We start from the raw sequence: 20,998 nt of genomic DNA, 5'->3' as shown, positions 1-20,998 counted from the left end.
TCACCACGCCACAGGCCAAGCGGGTTGGACTGTGGCGTGGTACCACCACGTCGCTCCACGGGCATGACGTTGGTGGCCACAGCAAGGTGCGGAGTCATGAGGCAAAGACAGAGTGGGGGACTGGCAGGGCATCAGGACAGGCAGCATGGGATCAGAGTCGGAGGCGTAGGAGAAGGTTGGGACAGGCGGAACATGAGCGAAGTCAGGAATGGAAACGAGTGAAGTCACTATAAGCGCACAGGACATAGGAAGAAGCTTTTTCTAAGGCACGAGGCACAAAGATCCAGCAGGGGACACAGGAAAAGGCTGGCAATTTATCAGGGCAGGCGGCCGGCCAGTGCCAATTATCGGCACGCTGGCCCTTTAAATATTACAGAGCCGACACACACGGGCACTAGTGGAAGCACGCACTGGAGTGAGTGAGGCTGCAGACTGGCTCCGGGGGCACAGTGAGGCACATGGATGCGCCTGCACCCCAGGATATACAGCCCTATAAGTCTATAGAAAAATTAGCATATATAAAAGATAATGATCCATTTTTACAAGGTTCTTCTAAATTAAGAATGGAATGGGGCTGGGGAAGCATATAGAAACCATCGGATCTACCATATGAGGTAGATGTTTCCTTTAAGTCAATACTTCTATGGAGACTGTTGGACCAAAAAGGATGCGGACATTAAAGGGGATTGACCCACTGATACAAGATAAGTTGTAGATCAGTGAACGTCCGACCATTTGGTCCTTCACAACAACAAGAATGTGTTTCCCAGAATGAAATCAGGGTCCTAGAGGACGAGCGCTGGCTCTATATTCCCTAATACAGAGGAACATAATACCAAGGCTCGTGTGCTTGCTGGTCGTCTCAGTGGCTGTGGCCTGCAATTCTTTGCACAAGTGTCTACACCTCTAAGTTTTGCTTTATCATCGTCTGTATAACAAAACTTCTCTGGGAAATCTGTTGTCTGTACAGAATTTATGGAGTCCCACTAATAGACTGTTTATATGACGGCCACTAATGGCGGCTCTATTCTCTGATCTCTCAGTGCGGGACATTTCTGCTCACATTTCTGTCACCCGCATTCAGCGGATTTGGAAACCATCGAGGCAACACCACAGTCACCAGTACAAGAAAACCACTCATCCATCTGTGGTGATACCATGACACTAACATGTATATACTACATGACACCATCGTGTATATACTACATGACACCATCGTGTATATACTACATGACACCATCTTGTATATGCTACATGACACCATCGTGTATATACTACATGACACCATCGTGTATATACTACATGACACCATCGTGTATATACTACATGACACCATCGTGTATATGCTACATGACACCATCGTGTATATACTACATGACACCATCGTGTATATACTACATGACACCATCGTGTATATGCTACATGACACCATCGTGTATATGCTACATGACACCATCTTGTATATACTACATGACACCATCGTGTATATACTACATGACACCATCGTGTATATACTACATGACACCATCGTGTATATACTACATGACACCATCGTGTATATGCTACATGACACCATCGTGTATATACTACATGACACCATCGTGTATATGCTACATGACACCATCGTGTATATGCTACATGACACCATCGTGTATATGCTACATGACACCATCTTGTATATACTACATGACACCATCGTGTATATGCTACATGACACCATCGTGTATATGCTACATGACACCATCGTGTATATGCTACATGACACCATCGTGTATATACTACATGACACCATCGTGTATATACTACATGACACCATCGTGTATATACTACATGACACCATCGTGTATATGCTACATGACACCATCTTGTATATACTACATGACACCATCGTGTATATACTACATGACACCATCGTGTATATACTACATGACACCATCGTGTATATACTACATGACACCATCGTGTATATGCTACATGACACCATCTTGTATATACTACATGACACCATCTTGTATATGCTACATGACACCATCGTGTATATACTACATGACACCATCGTGTATATGCTACATGACACCATCTTGTATATACTACATGACACCATCGTGTATATACTACATGACACCATCGTGTATATGCTACATGACACCATCGTGTATATGCTACATGACACCATCGTGTATATACTACATGACACCATCGTGTATCTGCTACATGACACCATCGTGTATCTGCTACATGACACCATCGTGTATATGCTACATGACACCATCGTGTATATGCTACATGACACCATCGTGTATATACTACATGACACCATCGTGTATATACTACATGACACCATCGTGTATATGCTACATGACACCATCGTGTATATACTACATGACACCATCGTGTATATGCTACATGACACCATCGTGTATATGCTACATGACACCATCGTGTATATGCTACATGACACCATCTTGTATATACTACATGACACCATCTTGTATATACTACATGACACCATCGTGTATATACTACATGACACCATCGTGTATATGCTACATGACACCATCGTGTATATACTACATGACACCATCGTGTATATACTACATGACACCATCGTGTATATGCTACATGACACCATCGTGTATATACTACATGACACCATCGTGTATATGCTACATGACACCATCGTGTATATGCTACATGACACCATCTTGTATATACTACATGACACCATCTTGTATATACTACATGACACCATCGTGTATATACTACATGACACCATCGTGTATATGCTACATGACACCATCGTGTATATACTACATGACACCATCGTGTATATACTACATGACACCATCTTGTATATACTACATGACACCATCGTGTATATACTACATGACACCATCGTGTATATGCTACATGACACCATCGTGTATATGCTACATGACACCATCGTGTATATGCTACATGACACCATTGTGTATATACTACATGACACCATCGTGTATATGCTACATGACACCATCGTGTATATGCTACATGACACCATCGTGTATATACTACATGACACCATCGTGTATATACTACATGACACCATCTTGTATATACTACATGACACCATCGTGTATATACTACATGACACCATCTTGTATATACTACATGACACCATCGTGTATATACTACATGACACCATCGTGTATATGCTACATGACACCATCGTGTATATACTACATGACACCATCGTGTATATACTACATGACACCATCGTGTATATACTACATGACACCATCGTGTATATGCTACATGACACCATCTTGTATATACTACATGACACCATCGTGTATATACTACATGACACCATCGTGTATATGCTACATGACACCATCGTGTATATGCTACATGACACCATCGTGTATATGCTACATGACACCATCGTGTATATGCTACATGACACCATCGTGTATATGCTACATGACACCATCGTGTATATGCTACATGACACCATCGTGTATATGCTACATGACACCATCGTGTATATGCTACATGACACCATCGTGTATATGCTACATGACACCATCGTGTATATGCTACATGACACCATCGTGTATATGCTACATGACACCATCGTGTATATACTACATGACACCATCGTGTATATGCTACATGACACCATCGTGTATATGCTACATGACACCATCGTGTATATGCTACATGACACCATCGTGTATATGCTACATGACACCATCGTGTATATGCTACATGACACCATCGTGTATATACTACATGACACCATCGTGTATATACTACATGACACCATCGTGTATATGCTACATGACACCATCATGTATATGCTACATGACACCATCGTGTATATGCTACATGACACCATCTTGTATATACTACATGACACCATCTTGTATATGCTACATGACACCATCGTGTATATACTACATGACACCATCGTGTATATGCTACATGACACCATCGTGTATATGCTACATGACACCATCGTGTATATACTACATGACACCATCGTGTATATGCTACATGACACCATCGTGTATATGCTACATGACACCATCGTGTATATACTACATGACACCATCGTGTATATGCTACATGACACCATCGTGTATATGCTACATGACACCATCGTGTATATGCTACATGACACCATCGTGTATATGCTACATGACACCATCGTGTATATGCTACATGACACCATCGTGTATATACTACATGACACCATCGTGTATATACTACATGACACCATCGTGTATATGCTACATGACACCATCGTGTATATGCTACATGACACCATCGTGTATATGCTACATGACACCATCTTGTATATGCTACATGACACCATCTTGTATATGCTACATGACACCATCGTGTATATACTACATGACACCATCTTGTATATACTACATGACACCATCGTGTATATACTACATGACACCATCGTGTATATACTACATGACACCATCTTGTATATGCTACATGACACCATCGTGTATATGCTACATGACACCATCGTGTATATGCTACATGACACCATCGTGTATATGCTACATGACACCATCGTGTATATACTACATGACACCATCGTGTATATACTACATGACACCATCGTGTATATACTACATGACACCATCGTGTATATACTACATGACACCATCTTGTATATGCTACATGACACCATCGTGTATATACTACATGACACCATCGTGTATATGCTACATGACACCATCGTGTATATGCTACATGACACCATCGTGTATATGCTACATGACACCATCTTGTATATACTACATGACACCATCGTGTATATACTACATGACACCATCGTGTATATACTACATGACACCATCGTGTATATACTACATGACACCATCGTGTATATACTACATGACACCATCGTGTATATGCTACATGACACCATCGTGTATATACTACATGACACCATCGTGTATATGCTACATGACACCATCGTGTATATGCTACATGACACCATCTTGTATATACTACATGACACCATCGTGTATATACTACATGACACCATCGTGTATATACTACATGACACCATCGTGTATATACTACATGACACCATCGTGTATATGCTACATGACACCATCGTGTATATACTACATGACACCATCGTGTATATGCTACATGACACCATCGTGTATATGCTACATGACACCATCTTGTATATACTACATGACACCATCGTGTATATGCTACATGACACCATCGTGTATATACTACATGACACCATCTTGTATATACTACATGACACCATCGTGTATATGCTACATGACACCATCTTGTATATACTACATGACACCATCGTGTATATGCTACATGACACCATCGTGTATATACTACATGACACCATCGTGTATATGCTACATGACACCATCGTGTATATACTACATGACACCATCGTGTATATGCTACATGACACCATCTTGTATATACTACATGACACCATCGTGTATATACTACATGACACCATCGTGTATATGCTACATGACACCATCTTGTATATGCTACATGACACCATCGTGTATATGCTACATGACACCATCGTGTATATGCTACATGACACCATCGTGTATATACTACATGACACCATCGTGTATATGCTACATGACACCATCTTGTATATACTACATGACACCATCGTGTATATACTACATGACACCATCGTGTATATGCTACATGACACCATCTTGTATATGCTACATGACACCATCTTGTATATGCTACATGACACCATCTTGTATATGCTACATGAAACCATCGTGTATATGCTACATGACACCATCGTGTATATACTACATGACACCATCGTGTATATACTACATGACACCATCGTGTATATACTACACGACACCATCGTGTATATACTACATGACACCATCGTGTATATACTACATGACACCATCGTGTATATGCTACATGACACCATCGTGTATATACTACATGACACCATCGTGTATATGCTACATGACACCATCTTGTATATACTACATGACACCATCGTGTATATACTACATGACACCATCTTGTATATGCTACATGACACCATCGTGTATATACTACATGACACCATCGTGTATATGCTACATGACACCATCGTGTATATGCTACATGACACCATCGTGTATATGCTACATGACACCATCTTGTATATACTACATGACACCATCGTGTATATGCTACATGACACCATCTTGTATATGCTACATGACACCATCTTGTATATACTACATGACACCATCGTGTATCTGCTACATGACACCATCGTGTATATACTACATGACACCATCGTGTATATACTACATGACACCATCGTGTATATGCTACATGACACCATCGTGTATATGCTACATGACACCATCGTGTATATGCTACATGACACCATCGTGTATATACTACATGACACCATCGTGTATATACTACATGACACCATCGTGTATATACTACATGACACCATCGTGTATATACTACATGACACCATCGTGTATATGCTACATGACACCATCGTGTATATGCTACATGACACCATCTTGTATATACTACATGACACCATCGTGTATATACTACATGACACCATCGTGTATATACTACATGACACCATCGTGTATATACTACATGACACCATCGTGTATATGCTACATGACACCATCGTGTATATACTACATGACACCATCGTGTATATGCTACATGACACCATCGTGTATATGCTACATGACACCATCTTGTATATACTACATGACACCATCGTGTATATGCTACATGACACCATCGTGTATATACTACATGACACCATCTTGTATATACTACATGACACCATCGTGTATATGCTACATGACACCATCTTGTATATACTACATGACACCATCGTGTATATGCTACATGACACCATCGTGTATATACTACATGACACCATCGTGTATATGCTACATGACACCATCGTGTATATACTACATGACACCATCGTGTATATGCTACATGACACCATCTTGTATATACTACATGACACCATCGTGTATATACTACATGACACCATCGTGTATATGCTACATGACACCATCTTGTATATGCTACATGACACCATCGTGTATATACTACATGACACCATCTTGTATATGCTACATGACACCATCTTGTATATGCTACATGACACCATCTTGTATATGCTACATGAAACCATCGTGTATATGCTACATGACACCATCGTGTATATGCTACATGACACCATCGTGTATATACTACATGACACCATCGTGTATATACTACATGACACCATCGTGTATATACTACACGACACCATCGTGTATATACTACATGACACCATCGTGTATATACTACATGACACCATCGTGTATATGCTACATGACACCATCGTGTATATACTACATGACACCATCGTGTATATGCTACATGACACCATCTTGTATATACTACATGACACCATCGTGTATATACTACATGACACCATCGTGTATATGCTACATGACACCATCGTGTATATGCTACATGACACCATCTTGTATATACTACATGACACCATCGTGTATATACTACATGACACCATCGTGTATATGCTACATGACACCATCGTGTATATACTACATGACACCATCGTGTATATGCTACATGACACCATCTTGTATATACTACATGACACCATCGTGTATATGCTACATGACACCATCGTGTATATGCTACATGACACCATCGTGTATATACTACATGACACCATCGTGTATATGCTACATGACACCATCTTGTATATACTACATGACACCATCGTGTATATGCTACATGACACCATCGTGTATATGCTACATGACACCATCGTGTATATGCTACATGACACCATCGTGTATATGCTACATGACACCATCGTGTATATACTACATGACACCATCGTGTATATACTACATGACACCATCGTGTATATGCTACATGACACCATCGTGTATATGCTACATGACACCATCTTGTATATGCTACATGACACCATCGTGTATCTGCTACATGACACCATCGTGTATCTGCTACATGACACCATCGTGTATCTGCTACATGACACCATCGTGTATATGCTACATGACACCATCGTGTATATGCTACATGACACCATCTTGTATATGCTACATGACACCATCGTGTATATACTACATGACACCATCGTGTATCTGCTACATGACACCATCGTGTATCTGCTACATGACACCATCGTGTATATACTACATGACACCATCGTGTATATGCTACATGACACCATCGTGTATATGCTACATGACACCATCGTGTATCTGCTACATGACACCATCGTGTATCTGCTACATGACACCATCGTGTATATACTACATGACACCATCGTGTATATGCTACATGACACCATCGTGTATATGCTACATGACACCATCGTGTATATGCTACATGACACCATCGTGTATATGCTACATGACACCATCGTGTATATACTACATGACACCATCGTGTATCTGCTACATGACACCATCTTGTATATGCTACATGAAACCATCGTGTATATGCTACATGACACCATCTTGTATATACTACATGACACCATCTTGTATATACTACATGACACCATCGTGTATATGCTACATGACACCATCTTGTATATACTACATGACACCATCTTGTATATACTACATGACACCATCGTGTATATGCTACATGACACCATCTTGTATATACTACATGACACCATCGTGTATATACTACATGACACCATCGTGTATATGCTACATGACACCATCTTGTATATGCTACATGACACCATCTTGTATATACTACATGACACCATCTTGTATATACTACATGACACCATCTTGTATATACTACATGACACCATCGTGTATATGCTACATGACACCATCGTGTATATACTACATGACACCATCGTGTATATACTACATGACACCATCGTGTATATACTACATGACACCATCGTGTATATGCTACATGACACCATCGTGTATATACTACATGACACCATCGTGTATATGCTACATGACACCATCGTGTATATGCTACATGACACCATCGTGTATATACTACATGACACCATCGTGTATATGCTACATGACACCATCGTGTATATACTACATGACACCATCGTGTATATGCTACATGACACCATCGTGTATCTGCTACATGACACCATCGTGTATATACTACATGACACCATCTTGTATATACTACATGACACCATCTTGTATATACTACATGACACCATCGTGTATATACTACATGACACCATCGTGTATATACTACATGACACCATCGTGTATATGCTACATGACACCATCTTGTATATGCTACATGACACCATCGTGTATATACTACATGACACCATCGTGTATATACTACATGACACCATCTTGTATATGCTACATGACACCATCTTGTATATACTACATGACACCATCGTGTATATGCTACATGACACCATCTTGTATATACTACATGACACCATCTTGTATATACTACATGACACCATCGTGTATATACTACATGACACCATCGTGTATATGCTACATGACACCATCTTGTATATGCTACATGACACCATCGTGTATATACTACATGACACCATCTTGTATATGCTACATGACACCATCGTGTATATGCTACATGACACCATCGTGTATATACTACATGACACCATCTTGTATATGCTACATGACACCATCTTGTATATGCTACATGACACCATCGTGTATATACTACATGACACCATCGTGTATATGCTACATGACACCATCGTGTATATACTACATGACACCATCGTGTATATGCTACATGACACCATCGTGTATATGCTACATGACACCATCTTGTATATACTACATGACACCATCTTGTATATACTACATGACACCATCGTGTATATGCTACATGACACCATCGTGTATATACTACATGACACCATCGTGTATATGCTACATGACACCATCGTGTATATGCTACATGACACCATCGTGTATATGCTACATGACACCATCGTGTATATGCTACATGACACCATCTTGTATATACTACATGACACCATCGTGTATATACTACATGACACCATCGTGTATATGCTACATGACACCATCGTGTATATGCTACATGACACCATCGTGTATATACTACATGACACCATCGTGTATATGCTACATGACACCATCTTGTATATACTACATGACACCATCGTGTATCTGCTGCATGACACCATCGTGTATATACTACATGACACCATCGTGTATCTGCTACATGACACCATCGTGTATATACTACATGACACCATCGTGTATATGCTACATGACACCATCGTGTATATGCTACATGACACCATCGTGTATATGCTACATGACACCATCGTGTATATGCTACATGACACCATCGTGTATATGCTACATGACACCATCGTGTATATGCTACATGACACCATCTTGTATATACTACATGACACCATCGTGTATATGCTACATGACACCATCGTGTATATGCTACATGACACCATCTTGTATATGCTACATGACACCATCTTGTATATACTACATGACACCATCGTGTATATACTACATGACACCATCGTGTATATGCTACATGACACCATCGTGTATATGCTACATGACACCATCGTGTATATGCTACATGACACCATCGTGTATATGCTACATGACACCATCGTGTATATGCTACATGACACCATCGTGTATATACTACATGACACCATCTTGTATATACTACATGACACCATCGTGTATATACTACATGACACCATCGTGTATATGCTACATGACACCATCGTGTATATACTACATGACACCATCGTGTATATGCTACATGACACCATCGTGTATATGCTACATGACACCATCTTGTATATACTACATGACACCATCGTGTATATGCTACATGACACCATCGTGTATATGCTACATGACACCATCGTGTATATACTACATGACACCATCGTGTATATGCTACATGACACCATCGTGTATATACTACATGACACCATCGTGTATATGCTACATGACACCATCGTGTATATGCTACATGACACCATCTTGTATATACTACATGACACCATCGTGTATATGCTACATGACACCATCGTGTATATGCTACATGACACCATCGTGTATATACTACATGACACCATCGTGTATATGCTACATGACACCATCGTGTATATGCTACATGACACCATCTTGTATATACTACATGACACCATCGTGTATATGCTACATTACACCATCGTGTATATGCTACATGACACCATCGTGTATATACTACATGACACCATCGTGTATATACTACATGACACCATCGTGTATATACTACATGACACCATCGTGTATATGCTACATGACACCATCGTGTATATGCTACATGACACCATCTTGTATATACTACATGACACCATCGTGTATATGCTACATGACACCATCTTGTATATACTACATGACACCATCGTGTATATGCTACATGACACCATCTTGTATATACTACATGACACCATCTTGTATATACTACATGACACCATCGTGTATATGCTACATGACACCATCCTGTATATACTACATGACACCATCGTGTATATACTACATGACACCATCGTGTATATGCTACATGACACCATCGTGTATATACTACATGACACCATCGTGTATATGCTACATGACACCATCGTGTATATGCTACATGACACCATCTTGTATATACTACATGACACCATCGTGTATATGCTACATGACACCATCCTGTATATACTACATGACACCATCGTGTATATGCTACATGACACCATCGTGTATATGCTACATGACACCATCTTGTATATACTACATGACACCATCGTGTATATGCTACATGACACCATCGTGTATATGCTACATGACACCATCTTGTATATACTACATGACACCATCGTGTATATACTACATGACACCATCTTGTATATACTACATGACACCATCGTGTATATACTACATGACACCATCGTGTATATGCTACATGACACCATCGTGTATATACTACATGACACCATCTTGTATATGCTACATGACACCATCGTGTATATACTACATGACACCATCGTGTATATGCTACATGACACCATCTTGTATATGCTACATGACACCATCGTGTATATACTACATGACACCATCGTGTATATACTACATGACACCATCTTGTATATACTACATGACACCATCTTGTATATGCTACATGACACCATCGTGTATATACTACATGACACCATCGTGTATATGCTACATGACACCATCGTGTATCTGCTACATGACACCATCGTGTATATGCTACATGACACCATCGTGTATATGCTACATGACACCATCGTGTATATGCTACATGACACCATCGTGTATATGCTACATGACACCATCGTGTATATGCTACATGACACCATCGTGTATATACTACATGACACCATCGTGTATATGCTACATGACACCATCGTGTATATGCTACATGACACCATCGTGTATATACTACATGACACCATCGTGTATATACTACATGACACCATCGTGTATATGCTACATGACACCATCGTGTATATACTACATGACACCATCGTGTATATGCTACATGACACCATCTTGTATATGCTACATGACACCATCGTGTATATGCTACATGACACCATCTTGTATATACTACATGACACCATCGTGTATATACTACATGACACCATCGTGTATATACTACATGACACCATCGTGTATCTGCTACATGACACCATCTTGTATATACTACATGACACCATCGTGTATATGCTACATGACACCATCTTGTATATACTACATGACACCATCGTGTATATACTACATGACACCATCGTGTACTATACTACATGACACCATCGTGTATCTGCTACATGACACCATCTTGTATATACTACATGACACCATCGTGTATATACTACATGACACCATCGTGTATATACTACATGACACCATCGTGTATATACTACATGACACCATCGTGTATATACTACATGACACCATCGTGTATCTGCTACATGACACCATCTTGTATATACTACATGACACCATCGTGTATCTGCTACATGACACCATCGTGTATATACTACATGACACCATCGTGTATATACTACATGACACCATCGTGTATATACTACATGACACCATCGTGTATATGCTACATGACACCATCTTGTATATACTACATGACACCATCGTGTATATACTACATGACACCATCTTGTATATACTACATGACACCATCGTGTATATGCTACATGACACCATCGTGTATATACTACATGACACCATCGTGTATATGCTACATGACACCATCTTGTATATGCTACATGACACCATTGTGTATATACTACATGACACCATCGTGTATCTGCTACATGACACCATCGTGTATATGCTACATGACACCATCGTGTATATGCTACATGACACCATCGTGTATATGCTACATGACACCATCTTGTATATACTACATGACACCATCGTGTATATACTACATGACACCATCTTGTATATACTACATGACACCATCGTGTATATGCTACATGACACCATCGTGTATATGCTACATGACACCATCCTGTATATACTACATGACACCATCTTGTATATGCTACATGACACCATCGTGTATATACTACATGACACCATCGTGTATATACTACATGACACCATCGTGTATATGCTACATGACACCATCGTGTATATGCTACATGACACCATCTTGTATATGCTACATGACACCATCGTGTATATACTACATGACACCATCGTGTATCTGCTACATGACACCATCGTGTATATGCTACATGACACCATCGTGTATATGCTACATGACACCATCGTGTATATGCTACATGACACCATCTTGTATATACTACATGACACCATCGTGTATATGCTACATGACACCATCTTGTATATACTACATGACACCATCGTGTATATGCTACATGACACCATCGTGTATATACTACATGACACCATCGTGTATATGCTACATGACACCATCTTGTATATGCTACATGACACCATCGTGTATATACTACATGACACCATCGTGTATCTGCTACATGACACCATCGTGTATATGCTACATGACACCATCGTGTATATGCTACATGACACCATCGTGTATATGCTACATGACACCATCTTGTATATACTACATGACACCATCGTGTATATACTACATGACACCATCTTGTATATACTACATGACACCATCGTGTATATGCTACATGACACCATCGTGTATATACTACATGACACCATCGTGTATATGCTACATGACACCATCGTGTATATACTACATGACACCATCGTGTATATACTACATGACACCATCGTGTATATGCTACATGACACCATCGTGTATATACTACATGACACCATCGTGTATATACTACATGACACCATCGTGTATATGCTACATGACACCATCGTGTATATGCTACATGACACCATCGTGTATATGCTACATGACACCATCGTGTATATGCTACATGACACCATCGTGTATATGCTACATGACACCATCGTGTATATACTACATGACACCATCTTGTATATGCTACATGACACCATCGTGTATATACTACATGACACCATCTTGTATATGCTACATGACACCATCGTGTATATGCTACATGACACCATCTTGTATATGCTACATGACACCATCGTGTATATGCTACATGACACCATCGTGTATATACTACATGACACCATCGTGTATATGCTACATGACACCATCGTGTATATGCTACATGACACCATCGTGTATATGCTACATGACACCATCTTGTATATACTACATGACACCATCGTGTATATGCTACATGACACCATCGTGTATATACTACATGACACCATCGTGTATATACTACATGACACCATCGTGTATATGCTACATGACACCATCGTGTATATGCTACATGACACCATCGTGTATATGCTACATGACACCATCTTGTATATACTACATGACACCATCGTGTATATACTACATGACACCATCGTGTATATGCTACATGACACCATCGTGTATCTGCTACATGACACCATCGTGTATATGCTACATGACACCATCTTGTATATGCTACATGACACCATCGTGTATATGCTACATGACACCATCGTGTATATGCTACATGACACCATCGTGTATATGCTACATGACACCATCGTGTATATGCTACATGACACCATCGTGTATATGCTACATGACACCATCTTGTATATACTACATGACACCATCTTGTATATGCTACATGACACCATCGTGTATATGCTACATGACACCATCGTGTATATACTACATGACACCATCGTGTATATGCTACATGACACCATCGTGTATATACTACATGACACCATCGTGTATATGCTACATGACACCATCTTGTATATGCTACATGACACCATCGTGTATATACTACATGACACCATCGTGTATATGCTACATGACACCATCGTGTATATGCTACATGACACCATCTTGTATATACTACATGACACCATCTTGTATATGCTACATGACACCATCGTGTATATACTACATGACACCATCGTGTATATGCTACATGACACCATCGTGTATATGCTACATGACACCATCGTGTATATGCTACATGACACCATCGTGTATATGCTACATGACACCATCTTGTATATACTACATGACACCATTGTGTATATGCTACATGACACCATCGTGTATATGCTACATGACACCATCGTGTATCTGCTACATGACACCATCGTGTATATGCTACATGACACCATCGTGTATATGCTACATGACACCATCTTGTATATACTACATGACACCATCGTGTATATACTACATGACACCATCGTGTATATGCTACATGACACCATCGTGTATCTGCTACATGACACCATCGTGTATATGCTACATGACACCATCTTGTATATGCTACATGACACCATCGTGTATATGCTACATGACACCATCGTGTATATGCTACATGACACCATCGTGTATATGCTACATGACACCATCGTGTATATGCTACATGACACCATCGTGTATATGCTACATGACACCATCTTGTATATACTACATGACACCATCTTGTATATGCTACATGACACCATCGTGTATATGCTACATGACACCATCGTGTATATACTACATGACACCATCGTGTATATGCTACATGACACCATCGTGTATATACTACATGACACCATCGTGTATATGCTACATGACACCATCTTGTATATGCTACATGACACCATCGTGTATATACTACATGACACCATCGTGTATATGCTACATGACACCATCGTGTATATGCTACATGACACCATCTTGTATATACTACATGACACCATCTTGTATATGCTACATGACACCATCGTGTATATACTACATGACACCATCGTGTATATGCTACATGACACCATCGTGTATATGCTACATGACACCATCGTGTATATGCTACATGACACCATCGTGTATATGCTACATGACACCATCTTGTATATACTACATGACACCATTGTGTATATGCTACATGACACCATCGTGTATATGCTACATGACACCATCGTGTATATACTACATGACACCATTGTGTATATGCTACATGACACCATCGTGTATATGCTACATGACACCATCGTGTATATACTACATGACACCATCGTGTATATGCTACATGACACCATCGTGTATATGCTACATGACACCATCGTGTATATACTACATGACACCATCGTGTATATACTACATGACACCATCGTGTATATACTACATGACACCATCGTGTATATGCTACATGACACCATCGTGTATATACTACATGACACCATCGTGTATATACTACATGACACCATCGTGTATATGCTACATGACACCATCGTGTATATACTACATGACACCATCGTGTATATACTACATGACACCATCGTGTATATGCTACATGACACCATCGTGTATATGCTACATGACACCATCGTGTATATGCTACATGACACCATCGTGTATATACTACATGACACCATCGTGTATATGCTACATGACACCATCGTGTATATGCTACATGACACCATCGTGTATATGCTACATGACACCATCTTGTATATACTACGTGACACCATCTTGTATATGCTACATGACACCATCTTGTATATACTACATGACACCATCGTGTATATACTACATGACACCATCGTGTATATACTACATGACACCATCGTGTATATGCTACATGAAACCATCGTGTATATGCTACATGACACCATCGTGTATATGCTACATGACACCATCGTGTATATACTACATGACACCATCTTGTATATGCTACATGACACCATCGTGTATATACTACATGACACCATCTTGTATATGCTACATGACACCATCGTGTATATACTACATGACACCATCGTGTATATACTACATGACACCATCGTGTATATGCTACATGACACAATCTTGTATATACTACGTGACACCATCTTGTATATACTACGTGACACCATCTTGTATATACTACATGACACCATCGTGTATATACTACATGACACCATCGTGTATATACTACATGACACCATCGTGTATATGCTACATGACACCATCTTGTATATACTACATGACACCATCGTGTATATACTACATGACACCATCGTGTATATACTACATGACACCATCGTGTATATACTACATGACACCATCGTGTATATGCTACATGACACCATCGTGTATATGCTACATGACACCATCGTGTATATACTACATGACACCATCGTGTATATGCTACATGACACCATCGTGTATATGCTACATGACACCATCGTGTATATGCTACATGACACCATCGTGTATATGCTACATGACACCATCGTGTATATGCTACATGACACCATCGTGTATATACTACATGACACCATCGTGTATATACTACGTGACACCATCTTGTATATGCTACATGACACCATCGTGTATATACTACATGACACCATCGTGTATATACTACATGACACCATCTTGTATATGCTACATGACACCATCGTGTATATACTACATGACACCATCGTGTATATACTACATGACACCATCGTGTATATACTACGTGACACCATCTTGTATATGCTACATGACACCATCGTGTATATACTACATGACACCATCGTGTATATGCTACATGACACCATCGTGTATATGCTACATGACACCATCGTGTATATACTACATGACACCATCGTGTATATACTACATGACACCATCGTGTATATACTACATGACACCATCGTGTATATACTACGTGACACCATCTTGTATATACTACATGACACCATCGTGTATATACTACATGACACCATCGTGTATATACTACATGACACCATCGTGTATATGCTACATGACACCATCGTGTATATGCTACATGACACCATCGTGTATATACTACATGACACCATTGTGTATATACTACATGACACCATCGTGTATATGCTACATGACACCATCTTGTATATACTACATGACACCATCGTGTATATACTACATGACACCATCTTGTATATACTACATGACACCATCGTGTATATGCTACGTGACACCATCTTGTATATGCTACATGACACCATCGTGTATATACTACATGACACCATCGTGTATATACTACATGACACCATCGTGTATATACTACATGACACCATCGTGTATATGCTACATGACACCATCGTGTATATACTACATGACACCATCGTGTATATGCTACATGACACCATCGTGTATATACTACATGACACCATCGTGTATATGCTACATGACACCATCGTGTATATACTACATTAGCAGAAATGGAAATACTCCAGGACACGTTGGTACTAATGGAAGGAATGAGGCAGCAGAAGTCCTGCTCTCCACCGTGTCCAGATGTTACCAGATATTTTTGCGACTTATTTCTATGTCACGGTATAATAACGGGACGGCACTTACCTCAGCTCCTTTGCCATCCCGGATTCCTGACACACGGTGTCCCGGGAAGTTTCACCACAGCAGGAGTAGGAGCCATGTGTATAGGATCCATCATGATCCATAAACTTTATAATGGCTATAGCTGCAGAATGAGCCGTCAGGGGACATAACATGGACTGCGGAGACCTCTGTGCTCTGTCACTGTCCTCCTGCACTGTATCACCATATCCAAGAAGATGGAACATGGCATGGATGATTAATTCATGTAGGGTTACAGGATTCTCGTTCCAAAATTGCTCAGATAGATAGATGGTTCTGTCCTCCGATGTGTGCTGTGCATAGGCAATGACTTCAACATTTATTTCAGGTTCTCTGGTAATTGCAAATGTCACCTTCCTTAATTCCTGAATCAGGTCCGTCAAAAGGTTTGTGGTGATAAATGGACAGTCATCGGACCTCGTCTTCTGCTCTTCCAGCAGGAGACTCCTCTTCTTCTTCAGAGCATCAGATAAGAATTGAAGGGTCCGCTCCCTGACTTCCTCCATTTTTCTTTTTTCGTTTTCGCTTACCAGCTGTTCCAAATGAAATAAGGTCCCTATTAGGGGCAGCACGGACCTTCTTTTTACTCTCATCCCTGGTTAACAGTCGACCCAAAACCAAGGAGAACATTGTCCTGGTCCACCAGGAGCCTCTACTTCTCCTTTAGGGCGTCAGCTAAGAGTTACAGGGTCCGGTCCTCGGCTTCCTTGCTCTGTGTTTTGCATTCTTGGTTGATAGTCATTACCAAAGCAATGAGAAGATCTGTTCTGCTCCTCTACATCACCGGTCGCTTTCCTTTCTGTAAACAATTGCTTCTTTATATAACGTGAAGACGAGGAGGTGGAAAGTCCCTGCGCTGCTTTCACTTTCACTCATGTCACAAACTACAAAGAATTTGTTTTGTATTCCGGGAACAGGATCATTAGTTCAACAACAGTAAAAAAAACCTTTGCTGGATCTCAGCCTTGGATGCATATTTGGGGATTAGGCTTGGCTGGCAAAGCAGAAGGCAACACAAAACTTAGACATTCCTCAGCCTGGAAACGGTTCCGTCCTGTTCCGTGATTGTATCATATCCAGATGGATAGTGATTATTAGACATCAGATCTTCCTCTTTCCTCCAGGAGACTCTTCCCTTTACCTTCGAGCAGCGGCGTCCACGTTAGCTTTCTCTTTTCTCATGGTATTTTTTGGTCTATTCCTCAGTCTTATTCTACGTTATCCATATGGGGTTGGTTCGGATGAAAACCAAATTTAGTTTCCATTGCAAATTGTCTGCTCCCTGCGGCATGGAAGGCCTAACGCTTGAGATCATGTGACCTCAGTGGTGACTTGTAACCGAGGTTATAGAAGGGCCATAAGATGCAACAAGTCCTCCGTGGGATCCGCTCTCTTACTTCCCGGTTCTGTTTCATTGTGTTTCAGCTTACCTGGATTATTCATGGTCTTTTATTTAATGTCCCCGGTGCAGGTATCATTACCGTGTGATATATAGCAGCACAGACCACACCCTAAGAAGATGCTTTATACTCTGCACAATGGGGATCATTTACTAAGGGCCCGAATCGCGTTTTCCCGACGTGTTACCCGAATATTTCCGATTTGCGCCGATTGTACCTGAATTGCCCCGGGATTGTGTCGCACGCGATCGGATTGTGGCGCATCGGCGCCGGCATGCGCGCGATGGAAATCGGGGGGCGTGGCCGAACGAAAACCCGACGTATTCTGAAAAACCGTCGCATTTAAAAACCGAAAAAGTGTCGCTTGGGGACCGCTTACCTTCACCTGGTCCGAGGTGGTGCATTCCGGCGCGTGGAGATGATTTTCAGCGCAGCAGCGCCACCTGGTGGACGGCGGAGGAACTACCTTCATGAATCCCGGCCGGACCCGAATCCAGAGCAGAGAACGCGCCGCTGGATCGCGAATGGACCGGGTA

At 40.4% G+C, this 20,998-nt stretch overlaps 1 protein-coding gene across 1 annotated transcript in view; it reads right to left on the bottom strand.

Moving 5' to 3' along the window:
• LOC140075952 (uncharacterized) overlaps positions 1 to 19,891 on the bottom strand; it is a 364,396-nt gene extending 344,505 nt beyond the window's left edge. The window contains exon 1 of the mRNA XM_072122401.1: positions 19,045 to 19,891. Within this exon, the coding sequence (XP_071978502.1) occupies positions 19,045 to 19,655 (611 nt within the window). The 5' untranslated portion in view covers positions 19,656 to 19,891. The remainder of the gene's footprint in view (positions 1 to 19,044) is intronic.
• Between the last annotated feature and the right edge of the window lie 1,107 nt (positions 19,892 to 20,998).

Source organism: Engystomops pustulosus, chromosome 8, assembly GCF_040894005.1.
Source record: "Engystomops pustulosus chromosome 8, aEngPut4.maternal, whole genome shotgun sequence".
Lineage (NCBI taxonomy): Eukaryota > Metazoa > Chordata > Amphibia > Anura > Leptodactylidae > Engystomops > Engystomops pustulosus.
This window is presented reverse-complemented; position numbering and strand designations above follow the sequence as displayed.